Source organism: Hippichthys cyanospilos, chromosome 19 (genome assembly GCF_059441005.1).
Source record: "Hippichthys cyanospilos isolate Australia breed blue-spotted pipefish chromosome 19, RoL_Hcya_1.0, whole genome shotgun sequence".
NCBI classification, from domain to species: domain Eukaryota; kingdom Metazoa; phylum Chordata; class Actinopteri; order Syngnathiformes; family Syngnathidae; genus Hippichthys; species Hippichthys cyanospilos.
The window spans coordinates 3,705,832-3,731,955 of NC_142387.1; the positions used below are offsets into that span (position 1 = coordinate 3,705,832).

Below are 26,124 nucleotides of genomic sequence, written 5' to 3' on the forward strand. Positions count from 1 at the left end.
ATTATTCTCAAACTTTCAGGTTATTGTGTTCATAGCCTGCGCAAGCACAATTGCGACAGTATTAAAGGAAATGAAATAACTGGGTTACTTTGAACGACCTCAAGTGAATTTAGGCCAAACCCTAAAATGAATGAGGAAAACATTTTTTGCGTTTTCATCTGAGTGAAGGTAAGAAAAGACTATTTGCTCATGAACAATTAAGATAAAATACAAGAGCTGTGGCAAATACTCTGCCTTAACAAACATGTTATGCATTCATTGACGTTGTCAGTTATTATTTTGGTGGTGTCAACTACGTAATGATTGTAATATTTTTACCACCGTACGGAGCTGGATGAGCAAATCAAAGTACAGCACAGTACAACTATATTTCAATTTTGGAAACATTTTAATGATCAATTAATTGAGGCTGTAAATTAACAATCCATCCACTCATTTTCTTTTATCACTTGACCTTTAAGTCATGGGGAAACTGGAGCCATCGGAAGACACATTTAAATTAACATTGGTTTTGATTGAATTAGAGGCCTTAAGGCATTTTGGATACAGTAGGCAACATTTATTGAACACTGAAATCAATAATTCACGTAAGATGTACAACATTACAATGGACGGAGTGCTTACTCATTTTTGGACTGTCAGGCATCTAACCACATCTCTCACTTCTTTTTTTTGACTTACTTCCAAATAGGACTGCTGTTGACTAAGTCTGACTTTTAAAGGAATATATACATATGTTGGATGGTTTTACTTTTTTAAGGTAAAATACAAGTTGTCTACCTCATATTACACCTGTTTTTTGTTTGTTTATCAATTCCTGATAAGGCAAAATAAAGCATGCAGATTTATATAATGCAGTTAAACCCACTGAATGATATTTTAACTATGCCTTGTACAGAAGAGGACATAGTGACTTTTGCTGGGTGTTAAGAGGAAGCTGTCACTCTTTGTGGTTAGATTGCACTATGTGTAATTACCTATACACGCACACGCAACACTCAGTACCAACGAATCAACAACACTCTTCTTTGGGCTCATACGTACGGCAAAGAGATGAATTAATTTCATAATCTTTTCAGCAAAGATTCGCAGCTTGTATACAAACCTGTATGCAGTGGAGGAAACAAACACAGCCATCTCATGTGTGTCAACCCCAGATGGACCACAAGGTATTCCGTATTTTTTATTTTAGTCGCATACTCAGTATAATGCTCGTAATTCTGAACAAAAAATTCAAATGATCCAAATCCAACAGTGATGATGTTGATTTTGTGAAACTAAATACATGCTTTGTTTGTATTAGCTCATTTCTCATTCCTTTTCAGATTGTGGTGAATTATGAACTATTAGATTATAAAAACTTTAAAAGAATGATAGATTAAAATCATGGTATGTAATGACTAGTTTATAGAGTAAGTAATTACAGTCTTAATAGTTTGCAGGATTACTCAAAAACTACACAGCTGTAAAACCATGTTGGATAACTTCAGTAATTGATTATTAGTGTAAATGTGTATCAACATGAATAAATGCTGTTGCTAATGCTATTAAATCTTTTACACTTAATTATTTCAAAAACTGATTAAATATTGAACACTAATGCTATTCATTATTTCGGTATATGTTGTATTGTTTGTTAGCATTCAAGGGGAAATCAACTAAAAAGTTTTCAAAACACAGTATTGTGGTTAAAATTGCATTTGTGGAAGACAAAGTAAGCAGCAAAACCACCTCTTTTGGCTACTTGCTGTCAAGTAACGCCACAGTTGTTCAGGGATCAGGTCATGACTAATTGCAGCGCATCTTGCGAAAGTCACATGATTAAACTAAGAAAACAGGTGAACTGTGATTAGTCATCATCTGACCTCTGAGCAAGTTTTTTTTTTTTTTGAAAGTGGTTTATTTTAAGTTTTAGTTGTTTTTTTTTCCCCCCAACAAATGGAATATTGTGTGAGGTCAAGATGTAAAGAAAAGGTTACTGAGGATTGTGTAAAACTTCCTTCTTTTTTTGCTAAAGATGTATAGAAATACCATGATAACCCCAAAAGTTCATGTATGATAGTCATTGATAAAAATTAAAATTATGGACATTTTCATTATAGTTATAATTCATTTTATGAACATAAGTTGCTTCAATTACGTTTTGCTTTTGTTTCCTTAATAATTTTGATCTATAGTTCCCTTAGAATTGGCAATAAAGAGTTTTAAAAAAACATTCCCAATTTCTTCCTGCTTTTATTATGAGGATTTTGTAAAAACTAACTTTGATTTCTTCCTTCTTGTTTTATCAATGTTTTGGTGCATGCATACATTTTATTTTATGAAATCCTGACTGTGGGTTATATGATCAACATTAACTACCCATCTACATACATTGTGTGTGAAAGTAATAAGTATGCTTAATATTCAATTTACTTGCAGTAAGTTCAAAGAAAAAAACCTTGACATATTGCATACAGCTGGATGGTATCCACATGTAGAGATGAATGACCAACGTTCATGGAGGCATGACTTGTAACAGACTGTGAAAACTCAACTGCAGTCAGACGATTAATGAACATGAATGAGGTGGACAACTTACATTTGTTTGCTGCTTCGACATTCGTCAGAGCCCTGCCCTCTTTCCGTCATTGTCGGTCCGTCAATTTTTCAAGCCGGACGAAATTGTAATCATCGGATCAGTGTATTTTGGTCCAACCTTCCGCCACCACTAGAGGGCGACATTTGACTTTTTTTTTGGTCTGTCATACATCTGTCTGCACTCATACTAATTCTTTTTTCTGTTACAATGCTTACACTTAACGTTAACACCATGTCTGTGGTTCTACACTTACACTGCAATTGAAACACCACAAAGTAGTATAAGTGTAACATGAAAACATATATAGCTAAGACGTTTAACCCTAGGCTATAATACATCATCATCGTTATCAGCCCGCATCTGAGGGAATGCAGGGGAATGCAATTAGCTATCATGTCCACTGGATGGCATTATAATGCTTTAAATGACACTGAAATTGTGGATGTCAGTTCTCATTCATAGCTGCCTTCCCTACAACTATAGAAGACGGTTTCATTAACATTTGTCTTCATTCATCCGTCACATACGCTACAAATGAAACAAAATATTGCTGAAATTTGATTTGACCAAAAAATGACTTTAATTAGGGAATTAAAAAAACTCCTGGCCAATCAGAGAAGGAATACATATTTGTTGACCAGCTTGCAGCGGAAACACATTCCAGAATGTTCTTATCAGCAAGAAACCTGAAACCAGGACTAAGAACTAGCAACTACAAATAAATCTCTGGTAAAGTAAGCTCTTTTATCGCCGTGAATGACAAGCACTGAATTAAATCAACCTAGTTTATTCTCTCAACTGAACATATTTCTCCACTGCTTCATTTGTTCGCATACAGTATGCAAAAATTTTGCATTGATAAGTACTCATTTACGTCTAATAGAAGTTTTGTTTTGAAATGAATTGCATTTGAAATTCAGTTATGATTGAATTAATCAAGTGTATTTGTTTACATTTTGTAAGATATACTGTTTACTTCTTACATGTGGGACATGCCTTACTAACAGAGTTATGGTGATGTTTGTTATGTAAGAGAGAGACACTGACATCCTTTGTTCGGTGTATTGTTAATGATGAGGTTCACAATAAAAATCTCAAGTTGTCCGTGGTGCAGTGGAAATGTACTCAATTTCAACAGACAGACAGAATTTAAAATTTGCCATAATCCACAGATATTTACTCTCTTTCCATCTCCTTTCAGATGGCCTCAAAACCAACGAACACCATTTCTTCTGCGATCCTAACCCCCGCGCTGACCAAAAATGAAAGCACGGAGGTGCCGGATGAAGAATACCATGTGCTCCTGATCATCATCTACACGATGGTTCTGCTTATCGGCACTACCAGCCTGAGTGTCACCATACTTATAATGAAGTCAAGGACATCATCCCCCACCTCCATCGCAGTTTGCAATCTCATCTTTGCACGCTTCCTTTTCCTTCTCACCGTGCCCTTCAGGATCTATTATCACGCAGCTCAGCAATGGATCCTCAGCTTGGGCTGGTGCAGAGTGGTCAGCAGCATGGTCCACATCCACATGTACATGTCATTTGGCATCTATGTTGTCATCCTCATCACGCGCCTTTTGGTGTTTTACCGCAAGGGTGAGCGGTTAGCGTCTTGGCCGAATATTTATGCGCAATGCGCCAGTGTCTTGGTGTGGATGATAGTGCTAATCATTGTCACCTGCATTATCTATTTTTCTTACGGCCAAGCCAATGGTGACAGCAACATCCCGGATAGTCATTTTTACTGTTTCCGATTTGGCAACAGCATAGAATCCATTGCCAAGGTGATCAACTACATCATCAGTGCATTGTTCATAACAGCCACTACTGTGCTAAGTGGGCTGCAAGCCAATGTCATGTGGCTTTTATACAGGAAGCATCATCAACAATGGACGTCACATCCAGACTTTGGGGCTCAGCTGAAGAGTCTGTCCTTCGTGGTCATCATGGTGATGTGCTTCATCCCATACCACATATTTCGATTCTATTACTTGGAACACCTTGAACTTGAGAATCTCAATGAGGTGTTTCTGAGCTTGACCACCTTTAACTGTGTGGACATGCTCACCCTCCTGGGAAGGAGGACATGCTCATTGTGCTTCTCAGGAAAGACTATTTAGCCTCCCGTTAGTTTCTGTATTGTGAAAAGTCGTACGTCAACATATGTAATGGTGGTGACAAAGAAAGAAAAAAAGTGATGGTAACAGCACTGGAACTTGTTGCGCCATTAAAAAGGGTTATGGTACAATATCAACAATACGATTAATTTAATATAAATTTTATCTTTCACCTCACTTCCTTTCATTGTTTCATTATACAGTGCCTAACTTCTTTTTACACTTGTATGACAATTTTGAATCGACTCTCAGAATTCACATGCTTCTGATAAAAACAGTTTGTCGAAGCAGAGTAATGTACAAAGTGGAGAAACATCCGTTATTGCGGTTCTCGTCTCTTGCCTCACGCAAGTACTGTCTGATGTCCTCTAGCAATGCTTCATACAATGGAAGCTATTCTTATTCATAGCAATCGATATTGATGGATTATAATAATAAATAATATATGGAACCAGAAATGATTGTGTGTGTAAATATATATATATATATATATATATATATATATATATATATATATATATATATATATATATATATATATATATATACACACACTGTATTTTCTGGACTATAAGCTGCACCGGTATATAGAAAAATATGAGCAAAAAAATTGTTTTTGTCACAGAAAAGCCGCACTGGACTATAAACTGCAGGTAATTCCATCAGATCTTTACGCAAAAAGAAGATATATGAAGTTAATTATTTTTTTTAGTTATTTAATTTTTTGTAATCTTCCGCCAAGAGCAACATCCTCTCTTTAACAGACTGAACATGTCTGTATGTTTAGTCTCAACATATTTGTAGAAAATGGATGGGTGGATGGCTAGATGGTTAGTTAAAAAGCAGTTCAAAATTGAAATACTTCAAAATCAATACTTCAATATTCATAACTAAAATCACATATACTGTGTACTGTATATCACATTTACACATCACAAATTTACCCAAAATATTATACATTCTCTTATTAAATTTATACTTTTATTTTTAAAATAATATATTGTTTTAACTCTTTTCGAGGACAGCCATTGGTTCACATCTCTTCAGTTCTATTTGATAGGTGTTCCATAAATTGACACTTTGAACAGATATACACATTTGATTGCTGGTGGCTAGCAAAAAAACAACAAAAGCAGCAAAAAACACAGATAAGCCACACTGGACTATAAGCCGCTGGGCTCAAAACATGACAAAAAAAGTTGCGGCTTATAGTCTGCAAAAATACGGTAAATTCTCCATATTTTGTTCTCTTCGTGTCATATCCATTTTGTTACAATCCTTCCAGTGTTGTCGTTTTAGGTTAGAGTTTTATCCAATCAGAATTCAGCTAACTTGTGTCGCCAGGCTGTATGAAATCTACCCGAGGCCTTCATAATCAACAGTTGCCGGTGTCTGTGCACTTTAAGTGAACGGGCACATAGAGTTAATTGACAGTTGCAGTTGCCAATCAGATCACGAGTTGTCAACAGTCAGATCATGAGTTGGCAAAAGTAAGGCCAGCTAGAAAGCCTCACGTTGAAGTTGACATGTAGAGGCTCAGTCATTGGATACTCAGCATGGGAGGCAGTGCTATGCGGTCAAGCAAACTCGACTGTTTGGCTGTGACAATCCCTCTGTCCTATGCAGAGCATTCATTCTCTCTTTTTTTTTTTTAAGCGAATTAAAACATACTATTGAAAAGGATTTATTGTTGGAAACAGACAAACTGTACAACCAAGATTGAAGTCTTCTTGAGGAAAGAAAGAAGAATCAATTTTGTGTTGAATTAAGTGTTTTGGGAGACAGCCGTTTTGGTGAGTGCAAACATTTTATTTATGCATTTTTTTCATTTTGAATGTTGTCATTTTATTTGGTTCATATTCAGTTAATGGTAAAATTATGTTCTTCTTACATTAAACTCTTCTTACATTAAACTCTGATTTGTAATTTAGTGTACAATCTTTCTGAAGAAGAAAAAATGTGGACAAATTATTTTAAATTAACTTTTATTTTTAAGTTTTGACTTTATCCCGTTAAGTGCTAAGTTTTAAATGCTGATGTGTTTTTTTTTATGTTTAAATGCTCCGGAAAATAGCCTGTGTTGTACATGATTAAGGTGACGCAACATCCAGTAATGCATACGTGTGCTTCTGGGGTATTTATTTGAGTCGGATGTCACTGAAGGCGTGAGTGTGAAATGCTCGGACCACCACTGCTTGGATCTTAAGGCACCAACGTACGGTTGGTTATGTCTTTGCTCTAAATATACTTATAATCATATTGTCTCACACTTGACTTTTGTATGCATAGCTAAGAAGCTCATCTGTCTTACTGAGAAATAAAGTGTTACTTTGTCACCATTACCTTGTGAAACATTACCTCACCTCATCTTGGCTCTTACCTTGAAGGCCTCGCTTGACTTCTACACATGCACACAAACACTCACAACTGGTGATCTCTCTCCCTTTGGATTTTATGGCGCTTGGGTTACTGTTTAACATCCCCACCCATCTTTCAGTTTGTTTAGTAAATCGATCTAATGGCAGGGCTATGGTGGCGCCATTCAATGTGTCGCTCCATGAATTATAGGCTGCTCAACTCTCCAAACTTCACTTTTTAAAGTTTTTGAATGCATTTGCTTTCAAACATCGTCAGCCTCTCCTCGTTGGACTCCTTGATTGTCAGAGTACACACCTGGATAAATGCACATTCCAGATAGGAACAGAAATCCAGGTAAGCCGCATTTACTGTAAGTCACTGAAATGAAAATGTTCAACAGAAGTGGTGCATCTTCAGTGATGAATCTTTCCTTAGGCAGTGCACTTTTGTATTATTGGTTCTATAACAGTTATTTTCACTCAAAATGGGTTCACATGTAATGTTTTCAAACTGTAAAGCTTTTGAGTGAGTCTACTGTCATATCACAATGTTTTTCAATGGCTGATGCACATGTGCGGTAAAGATCATGTGATAGCACACTTTCATGTTCTCTAGGCAACTTGAACTTCTGCCGCGGGGATGCTATAGAACCGATAGCCAATGTTCTATATTTTTTTTCTTCAGATATGTATTACATTTTTTTAGTAACAACATTTATGTTTAGGGGGAGGGAGTGACTTAGGGAAGCTATTCTTTCTTACAAACTGTAATAGAAATTACCCTATACTATAGGTTTAGAAGCTTCTACCTTTAGTGTATCTAGTAGCTACTTAAGCATGTCTATACAATCAAATGAAATCATTTCTAGTGATGTCACTCCTAAATTAATTTGCTAACTAAAATATTGGAAACAGGGCTGAACATGATTTGTTGTGATCCAACATTACTGCCAACTAGAAACATAAAAAAATATATTGCTAAAGTATCACCCTAGGGAAAGCAATAGCAATATTTGATGCAAAGAAACTATTTTTACACAGCTCTTTTTTGGAATTTTTGATTGCAAGTGTATTTACATTTGTGGTAATTGCAATATATATCACATTTTTCATTACTGGTTTGAATGCTATGCAAGGGTTCCAATTTTTTTTTGCAGCCAGGGACCCCTTCTTAGAAAGCAAATTTTCCAAGGACCCCTTTTGCAAATGTTTGCAGAAACAACAAAATAATTTAAACTAAACATCAGTGTTCTTTTTATTCACTAACAGATTCAATTTGACAACAAGTCTATTTGTTAGTTTTCAGCCATACTGAAGTTTACATAATAAATATTGCAAATTGCATGCTTTTTCTTAACAAACCGGGCAAATTTTCCCCAAACAGGTTGTTGCCAAACGTTGACTGTGACTAAATAATCAAGGTCTTTGATGATGACGTGACTTATATGCTTCTAGTTGACAAATTTCAAAATCATTAAATTTTTGTGAATATATTAAACTGATTAAATTGGTACCTTTATTGAAGACGTGAATACATTCACAATTTTATGTAAAATGAAATGAAGAAAAATATAATTTTTTTTAATCATAACCCAAACTCAGTCTTGGGTAAATTATTTCAAAATTGTAATGCATTATCTATTATTTATTACCGTCTTTTAAAAGTAATTAGTTACATTAAAATATTACTGTAGTTGAAATGTACTGTATTACACTACTGTTGCATCATTTTTATATTACTTTCACCTCCATAACTGGAATTATGGATTTGCCATTCTAGATGGAGCTATTTGCGCTCATTACACACCCAATGAAAGGTTGGCTTAAGCTTAAAACCAGTTTAAATCATTGAATCTGTACTGCATTGTGAACGTTTAACGAAAGGATAGAAAATCTTTTTGTACAGTATTTTAATCCCTTTATTACGTAGGGTGAATTGAATACACTAAATTGTCCTTTAAATGTGATTGGGTGTAGGAATGTTTGTTTGTGTCTGTGTGCCCTGCAATTTGCTAGCAACTAGTTCAAGGCCCCCTGCCTTCATGAAGTCAGCTGGGATAGGCACCAGCAAGCCAACGACCCTTGTAAAGACAGGTGACTCTAGAATGGATGGATGAATTAAAAAATAAATTTTGAGATGTGATTGGTCATTTATGTGATGTCTTTTTCCAGCTCGCAGCAAGAGGCAAAATGCTTTTTTGAAGGTATAAATTGTACATTAAAAATAATGAATGAATTAAATATCGACCAAATATGAACTTTTTAATGGGTACATAATGCATCCATTTTAATACACATGAAAATGTTGGATCCAACCTATATTGTTATGTTAAGTTTGGTTTCAAGTAGTTAAACTTTTGCTAAGATTGTGAAACTGATGATGTCATAACATTGCACTACTAGGGAAACTGTGTGGTAAATGTATTAAATAAACACTGGTGTAATATCAGATTATACTGTGTGATGGACAAGATATTAAATGTAATACTAATACTGTATTTAGTTGGGTAACCTTTTAGTTACTAACATATGTTACAATATGAACGACTAAAATTTGAGTTTTTAACTCTCTAATGATACACATGCAAGCACCCACACAGCAGTTACCCACAGGTTTGATAACTGTGTTTGTAATTTCCAAGTAGAACGAGGATTTCTCAAAATGTGTGTCATGTCATAATGGAACTAGTTGTTTGGGGGTTTCTATGGCAATTATGTGGACTTTTATACTATTGCTGACTGTAGAACCAGTGACTGTGCCAAAAGATCATATTACTGTACTTGAGGATTGTTGCAGGGGTGACAAAAAAAACCTCATCATTTTTACCATTAGTTGGTAAAAATGGTAACAGAAACGGATATATTTTGATTAATTTCGCTATGTTTAACTGACAGCTGAAACTCTACCTGTATGTACGATAACCACATCTTAATTCCGGTGAATGGTTTCTGCCAGGTGTGAACACGAAATGGTTAAGAGCACATGTTCACTCTCCACAAATGTGATGAATCAGGAAGGCTGAGCCTATCTGGTTAAATTGTAATCTATCATTGCTCTCTCTCTCTCTCTCTCTCTCTCTCTCTCTGTCTCTCTATATGAGAGAGAGAGAGAGAGAGAGAGAGAGAGAGAGAGAGAGAGAGAGAGAGAGAGAGAATATATTATCAGCCAGTCTATGTGTGCATGTCATTTTTACAAATTATTGGACAACCAAGCTATTTTTGGAGTCTCTTGAAAAGTGAAGATTTGGAGGTATGAGGATTCTGCTTGATGCCATTAACATCTTAGTAAAGGCAACATTTTTGACACAGCTTTGGATCTTTTAACTGTAGGTGTATCATCCTCTCTCACTTCCTTTGAGATACGTCCTCTTATCTTTTACAACTGTCTTCAAGACAATACCCCAAAAGGATGACCTTTTAGACACACAATGAGGTTTGGCACAACCCCTGATATAAACTGGCAGCACTTTTAAACTAGTTTATCGTGATGAAGCTAGTGCTCCGAGCTCAATAGATGAGGCATCACAGGAACATCCACATTTTTGACATTCAAACGTCATAACAAGACAGAGTAACTTCTAATTTTGAGTAACTTTGTTGAAACATTCGTCCTCTTGCTTGTGAATCCCGTTGACCTTGGCAAAGTATTACAAGTCACTCAAGTTGTCTATTTTAAATGTAAATAATGATGCTTGATTAAACAAACTGATAGAATTACTGTAGTGGTGGTGTAATGTATACACCACACACATTTATACACATTTGATGGTCTGACATATAGAACTTTTTGGTGTATTTTGTGACTGGAGTCTTTCTTTCCATCATATACAGTAACTAAAGATGAAATAGTGTAAAGTTTTAAATGGAGTGTGGTCAGTGAGGTTAATCTGTGAATTTCAAAGTAAAGTTTTATGAACCAAGAGTATGTTTGTGGAAGGCTTTAATGGACTTATCGGTGTTTGGCTCTTTCAATGAGTGCCTTTACAGATAATATCTGCTGAGGTGGTGCTGCCATTACTCCACTATTGATTAGATTAGGCTTGGGGAGGACACACACACACACACACACACACACATCTACACACGCACATCCTACATCCCACATAAATCTGTGCACATCATCATGCCTTCGCACACATTTTCCTGTACAAAGGAATAAGTTGAGGCATATCCACCAAACTCAAAGGAAACATATTTCCTACTCTTAAATTAAAACACTTGATCAAGGTTTACTTTCTTACACTGTAATCTTGCCATCCCTGTGATAAGTGCAGTGGAGAGAGATAAGTATTGTACAATAAGGTAAGAAGTCTTTGTCACAGCTCCTCCTCCTCACCTCGTTCCCGGACCAATCACCTGGGATCATAGATCTTTTATTTCAGGGATCTCCTCTGTCATCTCTTTAAGACGTTAGATAGAGTGGACAAAAGCAAGAACAAGGAAAAAGGGGAAGGACTGGAAGAAGAGTGAGGATAATAGGAATGAAGTATTTAACTGTTTCTCAGGGTAAATCTCTATTAGATATGGAAGTTGCCAACTACTGTGACTGTCTGGATCCTTCATACAGCACACTGGGCTTTGACAATGCTGATGTACTTTATGGAGGAGGAGGTAAGTCTGTGCAGCCACAGAAACATACATTGAAATTGAGCTTCATTTTCTGAAACTGGGGGACGAGTCACTTTCTGCAGCTTTATGCAGGGGCATTGCTAGGCTCAAAGCTCTACTTGTATATAAACCCCATAGGTTGTTAGTGGGCCACGGACCACTCGGTACCCCAGAGTTATACTGGAAAAAAAAACCCACTGTACTAACTATATGCTCTAATTTATCACCATTTGTCACACTATTACTACAGCAAGAATGAAACAAATCTTTGCCTGTCTACCAAATAGTAGTCAGACCATGAACCAATCTGTAGCATATAACTTTAAACATATAGACTGCATATAACTTTTCTGTGGCTGCGTGCTGGCGGAGACACCCTGAACTGGTTGCCAGTCAATTGCAGGGCACACGGGGAAGAACCATTCACGCACCCAATCACACCTAAGAAATATTAAGAGGGTCCAACATTCATGTTCCTGAGTGTGGAAGCCGGAGTGCCCAGAGAGAACCCATGCGGGCATGGAAAGAACATGCAAATTCAACACAGAAAGGCCGGAAACAGCTGGATTTGAACCCGGGTCTTGTTAACTGTGAGGTGGACGTGCTCTTCCACCATGTCACTATCTATCTATCTATCTATCTATCTATCTATCTATCTATCTATCTATCTATCTATCTATCTATCTATCTATCTATCTATCTATCTATCTATCTATCTGTGTGAGATGTGTTTAGACAAAATCAGGTGTATAAGTTTTGAGTTGTTGACAAAAATCCTAAGATGCAAAGAGATGTCTTTTTTTATTTCATTAAAAACACCCCCTTCAAGGTTTCAACTTTATTTCCCAGCAAACAAAAGGTTCAAATTGTAATCAAGGTTGATGAAAATAAAGAAATATCAACCAACAAGTTTCGTTGCTAAGGATTTTTTTGATCCAACAAGCTTACCAGTGCATCCCTCTGAAGGTGCCTCTGAATGATTTGGAGTCTCTCGTCTCGAATGTAATTTCATGAATGAGTCATATAAATATCAACCAATAAAACATATCGATATATTGTTCAATAATAGTCTAAAACACCTTCATGTGATCCTTCAGCATGACATCGAACAGAAGCCAGAGGCACATACAGCCATGTGGAATACCAACACGAATGTACATTTATGCGACATGCATGCTTTCTCTTACCTTAGCTAATTCAATTTGTCTCCTTCTTTAATGAGACAATGTCTACTTTAAATGCTGTCACTCATGCATTTAAGCAAGATAGATCACAGATAGAGCCCCTATTAACATGAGACCATGCCCCTCACACCGCAGAGAGATGAGTGACGTGTATATACTCAAATCATGTAATGTAAATAACGTAATGTTTTGATCGCTCATCAATGTTGTCATTCACACAACATTTCACTAGTGATATACCATGCAAATACATCACAAATCAGTCTGCACCATGGTAGAGATACCACCACAAACATTCACTTTTATGCTTTTTTATTTGAGATTTCAATACATCATATACAGTGGGCCCCCGTGTTTTGAGATTAATCTGTTCCGCGGTTGGGCTCGTAAGGCAAATTCACCGTATGCCGTCAATCCAAACCTATGTTAAATAGCTAATGCGTTTAGAACCCCAGGTATAAACATAAAAATTGGTCATACATATTAAAAATTGGTACCAAAATAGTATAATAAGTGCTACGTATATATAATATACATGTATACAATCAGAAAACATCATGATTAAAAAATATAGAAACAATTTCTTTACCTTTGAGTGGCGCTTGTTATGCCCATATTTCCTAGTAAGCGTAACCTGTATTTCTTGAGTATCCAGCTTCGTTTCCATATAAATCATCTTCTTACTTCTCTCTTTAACATCACTAGCAATCTTGGGACCCATGGCTAACCTATTCAACTTTGAATTAAGCAGTAAAATGCACTATAAATACGGTTTTGTAACCAGTCACGATGGAACAAAGCTTTAACGTCCTGCCATTTTGAAACGAGTGAGGCCGACCAGTAGCAGACCAGCATCTTCGTGAGGAGACACCGATCAATAGCAGACCAGCATTGTAGCGACGCGTTGTTTGACCGCAACAGAAAATAAGTGCAATTACCTAAAAACGCCTGCAGATGGAGACAAAACAACACAAATACAGCCAACTCCGGAGGGCCATGACAGTAGTTTTTGTTGAAAAGTGGGGAAAATACCGTAAAGAAGGGACGAAAAAACTCAGTATTCCACATCGTAACATGAAAAAAAAACGTAAACCAGGGACGCTGTAACCCGGGGGCCCACTGTATGATGTATGCAGTATGAAACCTTGAAATGAAAAGATGATTGTGGTTGTCATTGCAAAACCAGTCTCCCTACCCCATAATGCAAGCAGTGCAGATTTGGAGTGACTAGTAAATCCTGCAGTGTTGATGTGTTACTTATGTATTACAAAAAGTAATCAAATCATGTGGTCAAATGCATGGTCATGCAATAAAAAACCTTGCTTTACATTTTGTTGGCGGCTCATGGTTAAGTATGGGTCTGCTTCCAGCTCCAGCCATTCTTTGTGGACTTTGCATGTTCTCCCCATGCCTGTCTGAGTATTATCTGTGCACAGGTTAATCAGACAGTCTAAATTGTCCTTAGGTATGTTTGTGTGGGCAAATGATTGTTCACCTTTCTGTTCCCTGCAATTGGCTGGCACCAGTTCAGAGTGTATCCTGTCTACCATCAGAAGACTGCTGGGATAGGCACCAGCAGGGCCATGATCCTCGTGAGAATATGGCTGAGATTACATTTTGTTTCATGGTTGGTGTTTGTTTTTGTTTTTTCCTTTTTTATATATACACCTACGCTACATGGTTGTACATTGTTGAAAAATGACCATAGTGATGACTAATGAATGGAATAAGGTAGAATCTTACTTACTTCTTCTAGGTAAAGACTGGAATCCAATCTTTCGCATGATACCACCAATGTCTACATAGTCATCCAACCCAATATTCTTGAAAGATGCGTCAAAATGTTTGAAATTGGCTTGCACTCTAGGGGTTGCATTTCCAGATAATCCTTGGCACTGATAGAGTTAATGCAAGCTAATTCAGCTCATTCAGTAAACTTTGTGAAGGTTGCTGATGCTAGGGCAAACTGCAAGCAATACTTTTCTTATGTAACATCATCTTTCCTCATTTCCTCATTTTTTTAAAACATCTTTTTGCACGCTTTGACTAGTAGGTTTGCTTCATACAGGCACCTCAAGTCAATTGCAATGACTCTTGAAAACTTTGTTGTCAACAAAAACCACTGTCAGCCGCACATCTCAAAGATTGAGCCAACTTCGACACGCAACTGGAGGGATAAGGGAAGGAGGGCATTCGTCGACAGCAAGTCACAAATTAATACGTGGAGGGAAACATTGTTGCTGGCTGTGTATTAACAACTGCACAGCAGTTTTTTTTTCTTTACACTCCATTCTACACTGTCCAATCCACACTGGGGCATGAGCATAGTCTATACTGGGGCATAGCTGGTTTATACTGGGGCACATGCCCCAGGAAAAGGTGTCTGACATCAGCAATGGTTGCAACCTTCATTAATATGCACAAGTCTGAAAATACTTTGGAGTATAAACTTTCAAGAGTGGTGGTTGATAATAAACTGTTCCAAACACTTCAAAAACACCATGTTAAATGTTACAATACATGACCTTTCAAGTGAGGCCATTTTCCAAAACAAATGTGGCGGCAAATGAGCAGTAGAATCTCATGTCGTGTTTAATTCAAATGGGAATTTTGAGATTTCAAGTTTTTTTTTCTTTTATATGCCAAGTAAATTTTGTAATATGAAGAAAAAAACTATACAGAAGTGACTGTATCTTGAGGTGTCACTGTGTTTGATAAATTATAAAAGATTTCTCCTTGTTTTTTTTGTCAGGTTTTTTTTTTTCACCAACGTGAGTGACCTCACAGATCTGTTTTTGTTTACGATTAAAGACCAAAAATGGCAGAAAAAGAAGTGTATGGAATGTTGCGCAAAAGAGGCACATGTGGCAAAACGCACCTCTGTATTCCTGCCACATCAGTGCAATCTGAAAGACTGGGATGGGGACATATTAATACTATCAAGGGCATGCTAGAAATAAAACATGTGGACATGCTGCTTTTGTCGAAAAATAATGTTTTTCATGTGTGCTCATAGATGTCAATGATGCGTGGCTTCGCAAAAGGAATAAATAGAATTTGTCTATTCCAATACTTTCCTTCTGGGTTTTTTTCCCAGTCATTGTTAACATTTATGCCATAGATTTATTTTTTATTGATTTTTTATTACATACATTGGCCAATACATCGCAATACGTATCGCAATACACCTTTGCTATATCGCAAGATATCGCAATTCACTTTTAAGAAACAATACCCACCAGTAAGAATCCCAGAATGCTTTTAATACCTAATTCTTCAGTACATAAGGAAAATGAATGACTTAGTAAATGTTGATGATTACATTTAATGTTGTGCATGTGCCATGTTTTCCATTGACCGCTGTTGTGAATTATGTTTATTTTTTTGATCGCAAGCAAGATGAGAAAATCAAAGGAGGGGTAAGACTAATGAAAGCATACAATAGGAATTTTAATAAAGCTGAGAACAGTTAGGTATAAATTGCAGGTACGCCTCATAAAAATATTTTATTGACTAGTGACTATTTTCCTGATGTCCTCCTAGCATGCGTGATGATAAAATAGTATCAAAAATTATATCTTTCAATCCTCACATGATGTTCATTTCTATTTGGCTGACTTTTTCAAGGTGGCAAATAGACAAACAAAGATAATGATTATGGTTTTGTTTACGGTGACAAAAGCGGCGGTGCTTATCATAATAATCAAAATGATAAGGGTAATAACAATGCGGAGATGACTGTGGAAATAAGGATATCAACAAGAATGTTTATTAGTGCCACTGATTGAATCCAATGTTTACTATTTCCTGGTTGACTTTATTTCAGTAATATTAACTGTACGCAATACACAAAATACTTGCTGGCAAACATTCAGCACTTTAGTGCAAAGCTACGCTTATATATATGTACTTTGAAAACATTGGAACTAATAATGCAACTTTCCTTAAGAAGCAATTTAACATCAAGTTCATGATTAGTATACAATCATTAAAGAAATTTGAATAAAAAGAAATACAATCTTACGTTCAATTGGGATCTACAGTGTCATATGTTACATATTTAATTCCTGTCTGTCCTTCTAGACTGCATTTCTGACTATTTCTGTGTGTTTCTGCTATCTCAGAAAGCATGCCAACAGATTCAGGCCTACCTTGTCCGGATGGGACCAACAGTAACTGTGCCATTTGCGGAGACAAAGCCACAGGAAAACACTATGGCGCATCCAGCTGTGACGGCTGCAAAGGTTTCTTCAGGCGCTCCATACGCAAGAGCCACATCTACACTTGCAGGTACAAACATTATGATCTGAGCAATATAGCCTCTTTATGTAGGTGAATATTCAGAAACTGGGGAAATTTAAAAAATTACCTGCATGTATACATGTAAGGTACGCCAACATAATAAGATGACGTGTTAAAAAAAAGAAGAATACATTGTTAAGTTGCAGGTACCCTATGTCAGGGGTTCTCAAATATTTTGGAGTCAGTGACTCATTTTAGAAAGCAGATTTTCAAGGACCCCATTGCAAATGTTTGCGGAAACGAAACAAAAATAAAAATTATTTAAGCCAAACTTAAACTAGTGGAATTAATTTATTGATGAGTCATGAATACTTTCACAATTTAACGTAAAATAAAATGAAATGAACACAAATATATATATATATATATATATATATATATATATATATATGTATATATATATATATATATATTTTTTTTTTTTTAATCAATAACTCAATTATTCTGTCCTTCCTAGTTACAATAGCTTCTATCAAGATAGACAGACAGCGAACAGCAAATGAGTGTAACTCTTCTTTAATTTAGTTCTGTCAGTTGTACAGATTTCACTCATTTATATTGTAAAACTGTCAAGAAAAGAAAATACACCAAACATAACTCAGCTAAGTCCCATATACAAAAATGATATATTTTGCTAAATGTACACAAATTGCATAGATTAAATCAAACATATAACTGAATTACAATTGGTATTCCTTTCAATACAAAACGTTAATTAGATGGAAAGGAGTATGATCAGTGCAAAACATTTGCATATTCCAACATTTATCAAAAGGAAATACCTAGCTTAAACGAAAATGCTAGCGAGCTAAACACATACAAGGTAACACTATACAGCAGGGCTGGCCAAGCTTGGTCCTCAAGAGCCACACCCTGTTTTCATTGTGTCCCTTTAACTAACACACCTGATTCAAATGATTAGCTCATCAGCATGCTTTGCAGAATCCTGATAATGACGCTGATTTGAGTCAGTTGTGTTGGTTGAAGGGATACATTAAAAACAGGCTGGATTGTGGCTCTTGAGGACCAAACTTGGCCACCCGTGCTATACAGCATGCTGAAGATAAAACCTAACATTAACTGGCTTATTATCTACAGCCAAAAGTTGGACAACAAACGACTAATTTTGGGCATATTAGCTCAAATGACAACATTCCAATGAAGAAAACACAACTCACAGACACTCATGGGCTAGAGCTCACAAAGAGAAGGAACAACGCGTGTGCACTGACAGCGACTGCTCCCAAACAAGACACAAATCTGTAACTGTAAAAAGATCAACTAAATCAGTTCCAAAATACTCAAATTATTGGGCCTCGACGCAGCCCACTTTGAGAATCCTCGTCTTTTGCTTGGAAAGCTAAAACATGAACTTTTATTTGTCACACACAGGTTTAGCAGGCAGTGCGTGGTTGACAAAGATAAGAGGAACCAGTGTCGTTTCTGCAGACTCAACAAATGCTTCCGAGCTGGCATGAAAAAAGAGGGTAACCTACAGTATTTGGCGTTGACATTTTTATGGCTCAGGACAACTTATCGTAATGAAACTGTTCAGACATGAAGTCATAAACAAAGACAATGTGCTCATTTTGGTAGAAATAAACATATTTCATAAAGGCTAAGAAATATAATTGTCCCAAAAGCTACTTCAAAATGGTTGAAATTGTCACAGCTGATTACATATGTGTGTGTTTATGAGTAGAATAACCTTGGCGCAGTGTTTTATGACCCCTAATCATGTGTTATTCAAAGCTGTTCTGGATTGCGACTGGTTAACGTTTTACTCGTCTTGCTGATGCCAGCCTCTATGACTATTCCCCTAAATATTAACTGCCCAACTGCCTGTTTTCCTCTATGTCCTGTCGACATAGAGAGAGTGGTTTGCCAAACACAGAGTTTGTATTCATTTCTCAAACTGCACATTGTGTTTTAGCTGTGCAAAATGAGCGAGATCGTATCAGCTCTAGGAGAAGTATTCCAGACCCTCAAGACCTTCCACCCATCACAGTTTTGGCCCAAGCGGAATCACTATCCCAACAGGTATTCATATCACTTCAAACTCATGATAAACCTCAAGACTATCTATCTATCTATCTATCTATCTATCTATCTATCTATCTATCTATCTATCTATCTATCTATCTATCTATCTATCTATCTATCTATCTATCTATCTATCTATCCATCCATCCATCCATCCATCCATCCATCCATCTCTTTTCAGTATATGGATCATAGTGATGACCGGTGACCCATTTATCTATTCCCCGTTTTTCTCCAGATAAGCACTCCTGTTGGAGTAGCAGACCTAAGAGAACAGAAATCCGCCACTGTTGGGGATGTGTGTGATTCTATGAGACAACAACTATTGGTTTTGGTGGAATGGGCCAAATACATTCCATCCTTTGGAGAACTACCACTAGATGACCAGGTAGGAAGACATTCTAGGGTCTGTCTAAGTTCATGTACAGTCATGTAAACCTTTTCTGTTGTTGTGTTGAGCTTATACAGCATTTTCATAGGAATTTAGCTGGGAATCATGTTTATTCTAGATGTGCATGATCCATTAATTGTAAATTACTATTTTCTCACACGCCTGCTATTTACAGTCTTGGGTACTATGCTGTCACAGACTTGTGTTGGCATTATGATATAGTTCCACTCAGGTCCTCTAGAATGGCAGAATTGTATATCAGACTTTTTTTCAAATAAATTATTTTAATGAACATGGAATATTCTTTGTTAGGGAACTGGGTGGGGATAACAGCCATCATGTAATCCTTGATGAAACCTAACATAAAATATTGTGTTAAATCGGTTAAACATTTTTTGCATGGTGGAAGTCAACAACTGTAAGTGAGCTCTGTTAAAATGTGAGGAATTAAAGGTGAGTATGTTCTCATAATTTTAGTATATTTCAATGTTATGGCAAAGTGTGACATCGACTAATAAGTTTGTGTTGTGTGAATATTCCATGGGTAAACACTTAAATTCTAGTTAGGTTTTTCTAACAGATTTCAGTCTTGGTAGAACAGCCAACTGGACCTCAACCAACCATCTTGTTTGTAAGAACTCCATCAGCCAACTACTGCAACATAATACCGATAGCGATTTTCTTGACCAAGTACACCCCTGTTCCGAGAAATATCGTATGATGACCGTCACGCACAAAACCGTAATCCTGGTGGCGGGAGAGTTGGAGAACTTGCCTGTAAATAGACCGGCCGTTCGGGAAAATGAGTAATAATTTTTCCTGAGATTCCCGATGGCCGCCACACCCCTGATTGAAAGTAATAATTAACCAGAGAGTTATTGACATACACAGGTAGAGACAGTAAACTCTATTTCACCTTCCTGTATATTTTCCAAGTGTTATTCATTTGGAATCCAAAGGCATGCATTGTTTCGTTGTTTGTGTTTGAAGTGTTTTATTGTTTGTCTCCAGGTAAGCTTGCTCAGGGCTCATGCAGGTGAGCACCTTTTGCTGGGAGTGGCCAAAAGGTCAATATCATTCAAGGATCTCCTGCTTTTAGGTATGTGAGAATGTCATCTGGCTTTATATGTGGTGCATACATGTGATTCGGCACTGAAATGTGATGACTGATTAAATGTTGGGTCAGCTGAGGAATGATTGACTTGAAAGGCTCTCTCTTTGTGAATTCAAAAGTTTAAATAGTAATAACTCTTTGCTGGGGCGTGTGGCATTCTGATACAAGTGAGCAGATTTGTCACCAACCTACATTTAAGTGCACAAAACCTTTCTCCCACCTTTTACCTTCACCATAGCCTTACCTGGAATCTTTAAAGAGGCCTAACAAGGGTCTCTGAGTCACCATGCCGACAATTGACCCCATACATGCCCACACACCTTGTCTCCCTCCGAGCTCCTAACATGATTGTGTGTTTGTGAATGTGCAGGAAATGGCTGTGTGATACCCAGGAACAGTTCAGAATCGGAGCTCTGCCGGGTTGCAAACAGAGTCCTGGATGAGCTGGTCCAGCCATTTCAGGACATTCAAATCGATGACAATGAATATGCTGCACTCAAGGCCATCGTCTTCTTTGACCCGGGTAATTTAGAGGCTTATTCTAGTACAGTATTTCTCATTTTACTAGCAGAGGTTTTGTATCCAACTAGGCGGTTAGTGTGAGATTATTTTGGATTTGCTCTGGTTTACACCTGCATTGGCGTACCGTGATTGATTGTTACTTGACCCCTGAGCGACTGCAATGTACATTTATAGACATTAATTCTACATGAAAAATAATACCGCATTTCTCAGAGTACAAGTCACCATATTCTGTACTGTATTTGTCCGAGGGTGTGGGGTGGGGTCAACTTATAGCTCCATTACTATAAAACAGACCAATTTCCACATAACTGTATTTGAAGAACATTAATTTGAATGCAAAATACGTAGTAAAATGTCATTTACAACGTTTAAAATGATCATATATACCTCTAATTTGAGCAGTTGCACAGAACATCGCAAAAATGCACTTTCGTCAAGCGTCTCCTAATTGCTTCTGTTGACAACAACGAGGCTACATGGATAATTTTTTCAATGGGCTTTGACGCATTATGGAAAGGAAAAGACGCCTTGACTCGTCTCCTTTAGCCTGTGGACGCGTGGGTGGGGGGGCAGTGAAGGGCAACGTTCTTCGTGTTTATGTTTATGTCAAATGATGTTGTGCTGTTAATTGAGTGACTTTTTGACTGACTGCCGTTAGCCAAGCATTGAGCGAATGTGATGCCATTTTTAGTCAACACCAAGTGACAACATTTGCCAAATTATCAAATTAATATATTATAAATATTTTAGTATACTTTATAACCCAGATTTAACAACATACAGGCAGTTCTTGTTGTTTTAATGAGTATAAATACACAACACATTTTTACAAAGCAAAACATGCATGGAAACCAACCACAACTAAAAAAAAATAGATTCATACAATTAGAAGAAGTATGTATGTATGTATGTATGTCTGTCTGTCTGTCTGTCTGTCTGTCTGTCTGTATGTATGTATGTATGTATGTATGTATGTATGTATGTATGTATGTACATGAAGTTTTCAAAATGGAAGATTTCCATTTAAACATGCTCTTTATTCATCACATTTTGTTCCCACAATCTACAGATGCAAAGTCTTTGCGGGATCCTGTCAAGATCAAAGCCATACGTCTGCAGGTAAATTTTAATCATGCTGTTGATTAATATTAAGGAAAAATATCCAAGGGATGTGTTTTTTAATGCTCAAAGAGTTTGCATTGTGGGTTGCAGGTTCAGATGAGTCTAGAAGACTACATTAATGACCGGCAGTATGACTCACGGGGTCGTTTTGGGGAGCTATTACTCCTTCTGCCCACCCTGCAGAGCATCACCTGGCAAATGATTGAGCAACTTCAGTTTGTAAAGCTTTGTGGTCTTGCCAAGATCGACAACCTGCTGCAGGAGATGCTGCTGGGAGGTGAGAGTGCATTTTGACATACAGTCAATAGTGACCTTGCACAGAAGCAAAAGTATCACTAAGGGTATCAAAATAATGGGTTAAATGTAATCAACCAATTACAGTCATTGTTGAAGCTTAAGTACATTAGTATAATTTTTTTATCTCTATATTTATGTTTTTGTATGCTCATATCCATTTCTTTTGCATCATGCTTCTGCTGCTTGAGTTGTGGGTTGGAAAAGAATCACACCCTGAAGTGGAACCAGATTGGCTACCATTGTTTGTTTCCTGTTGTGGGTGGGAGAGCTAATTCAGGAGCATAAAGTAGAAATACAAAAGGAAGAGCATGTGAGACTTGTTGGTCCGTTGAATGGTAAATTTAACTTTTAAAAAAGGTAAGGTAGGGTTTTGTTAGAGTGGTATACATTCTTTTTAAGAGGGAGCTTGCTTACCATATTAGCTGCACACTTTTAGCCTACCGCATTAATGCAAAGCACCCAGCTGCGACTGTGGCCACAGCTAATGATAGCAGCAAAGATATAGCAAGCTACAGCAAGGGTCTTTGCCAAACTAAACGCTAGAACACCCCACGTTCAAGCAAGTTTGTGACACACAGGAATGATGATGTTTTATCTTAATGTTATTCTGTAATTACTTGGCAAATGACAAAAGAAAACAGCACCATATCCCATAATAGTCAAAACTAAAGGTTGCAGCCAGCACTTGGGACTATTCTCACATAAAGCAGAAAGTAAATGGTTACAATTATATATAATACAGTCTTAAAGAAAATAAAAGACCATATTTCTCCAAGTACAAGTTGAGTTATTTTTCCTCATTTTCAACAACCATTTTAGGGGACTCATATTTTTGTCATATTATGAATCATGCTTTAAAGGTGAATAATTCCAAGCGCTTCAGAAACACCACATTAATGGTACAGTACAGTACATTACCTTTCGAGTGAGGCGATGTTCCAAGGCAAAAGTGACCGCAGAGGAGGAGTGCAAACATCAAAAAAAGAAAACTTTATGATGTGAATATAGCATTTCCTTCGCTTCTGCCATTTGAGTCATATTTTGGGCTCCCTTGTGTTTAAGTCATCTGTAGTAAGCTCCTGTATGTGTTCCTGAGAAGCGCTATAATATCCGAGCAGGCATATTAACGAGCAGTAGAATCTCATGTTGCGTTTATTTCTAATAGGAATTTTTAGATTTCAAAATGTGTTTATTTGTTTTGTTTCTTTTATATGCTGAGTAATATTTTTTTTGTAATATTTTTTTGTAATATGAAGAAAAAACAACTGTACAGAAGCGACCGAATCTCAAGGTTTTTTTTGGATTTGATAAATAATAATGAAAGATTTCTCTTTTGTTTTTGTCTGTTTTTTTTTTTTCAACAACACAAGTGACATCACATATCTGTTTTGTTTATGGTTGAAGAGCAAAAGTGGTAGAAAAAGGAAAGCACACAGTGTTGCGCAATAATATTATAATATTAATATAATTTATATTATAATAATAATAATATAATATTCCTGCCACATCAGTGCCATGTGAAAGTATGTCGGGGACATGTATATTAACACAGTCAAGGGCATGTTTAAAATTAAAAAAAATGTGGACATGCTGCTTTTTTTGTGAAAGAATGTTTAATGAATGCTCATAGAAATCAATGATGGGTGGCTTCTGAAAAAGAAAAAAAAGAATTTGTCTTTTCTAATAATTTCCTTCTGTTTTTTCCAGTCATTGGTAATATATATGCAGACATTTCCCAATATATCACAATACACATCGCACTGTGCCTTTGCTGTATCGCAATATATTGCAATGCACTTTTAAGACACAATGATCAGCAGTAATATATACATATACATACTATTTTTTAATAGATGGCTTTCAGGAAGATTCTTAGCATGCATGATTAATGTAGCAGAATTGCTTGAAATTCAAATGAAATTTGGCAGGTTCATCAAAATGTTTTTTACATTACTTCTATATGTGGTGCAATAAAGTACAGTACTTCCATGCTGTTGGCAGACCAGTGAAGGCCTCTATTTTCTGTCCAGGCTTATTATCGGAGAACACACACCTGCACCATCCAGCACACACCCAGCTAACCCAGGACCCTGTGACTGGACACACGTTGCTCATCAGCACAATGCCCATTACACACACTCCACAGATAGGTATGGAAAATGTATACATAGGAAAAAATAAAGAAGACTAGGAGCATCCATATAAAAATTCTGTTTTAATGCAAGATTTTCTGTCTTCTTGCAGCCTCTCCGGACACCCCCATCCCGTCACCTCCTCAAGGTCAAGCCCCTGAGATGTACAAACACTTTGCCCAGCCCATTTGTCCTCCTGCCAGTCCTTCACTTTCCACACAGGCGGAGCCATGACATGGGATCTGTGTCTTTTATTATATCATGTCTTTCAACTCAATCACAGTGAGCAAAAAAAAAAAAAAAAAAAATGGAGCCCTGCTCATTCTAAAATCTTAGAATGGTCAAAATGCAAAATGTCCTTCAACATTAACTTCAATATTTGTTTTTTATACGAATTGCATCAAAGAATCAAGGTAAGAATATCTCTGTAATTTTAGTTTAACACATATACAAGTATAGCTAAAATATCTGCTCAACTTGACTACTTATAGAATAACATAGTAATTACCCAGTTATAGAATAACATAGTAATAATATGAAGTGCACATAGAACAGTGTACAATAGTACATGTTGAGAGATTCTAATGTTTTAAAAGTGTCTGTACATAATAACGGCATTTTACAAAATGTGTAGGAATTATTGAAAGCACAAATTAGTGTTTCCCTTGGAACCAATGTACATATTAATTTCTTATGTAAATTGAAAAGCCTCTACCCCAAGGGAAAACAAACCTGAAAAGTAATGCTATTAGCATTGGTAAATGAGAAAATACTGTACAGTTTATTAATGTAACACACTGACAAGATGTGTTTCTAAAATTTGGGTTCTCAGGATGGTGCAGCTTTCTATTGTTGCACGCTGCAAGCAATCAAAATATTTTAAATTAATATCTCAGTGAATATTATTGTGTTTGTATAGTTAGGGTGTTTTTTTTTTTAGACAATTCTTGTTCTGGATTTTGTACAACTATGGTTGAATGAATAAAATACATTTCATCAATGCATCATATGTACCCATTAAGATTACTATTATCTAGATCATTGTTTTTTTTCTTAAATAAAAATAAACAAAGGGTGTGACAGAAAGAATTATCTGTCAGTATATATAGTATGAATAGCTGTCAAAAATATGCCCCTCACAAAATGGAAAATATCTTACTATCGTATTTTTATTCTTCCAGTCACAATATCTACAGAAATATAGCCTTTTGATACAAACATATTTAGGATAGATTTTTTTTCCATGTGCAATAACACCATGTTTGTCCATTACATCTCCGAGAAAGTCATCATTCCCTTGCATGCTTCCATCGGTCAGGGATATACAGTTTGTTCCCAGGCTA

At 36.5% G+C, this 26,124-nt stretch overlaps 2 protein-coding genes across 2 annotated transcripts; both read left to right on the forward strand.

Moving 5' to 3' along the window:
- The first annotated feature begins 83 nt into the window (after nt 1-83).
- Nucleotides 84-5,116, forward strand: gpr141 (G protein-coupled receptor 141). The gene is made up of 3 exons (XM_088402270.1): nt 84-168; nt 1,080-1,169; nt 3,783-5,116. Exons 2-3 carry the CDS (start codon nt 1,110-1,112, stop codon nt 4,707-4,709), a joined length of 987 nt encoding a protein of 328 aa, XP_088258396.1. The 5' UTR covers nt 84-168; nt 1,080-1,109; the 3' UTR covers nt 4,710-5,116.
- Nucleotides 5,117-7,246: 2,130 nt separating this feature from the next.
- Nucleotides 7,247-25,785, forward strand: hnf4g (hepatocyte nuclear factor 4, gamma). Its single transcript, XM_088401897.1, has 11 exons — nt 7,247-7,418; nt 16,980-17,145; nt 18,550-18,644; nt 19,091-19,197; nt 19,439-19,588; nt 20,603-20,690; nt 21,076-21,228; nt 22,300-22,349; nt 22,443-22,629; nt 24,680-24,799; nt 24,894-25,785. The coding sequence occupies exons 1-11, from the start codon at nt 7,388-7,390 to the stop codon at nt 25,013-25,015; spliced, it is 1,269 nt and encodes a 422-aa protein (XP_088258023.1). The 5' UTR covers nt 7,247-7,387; the 3' UTR covers nt 25,016-25,785.
- The last annotated feature ends 339 nt before the right edge of the window (nt 25,786-26,124 follow it).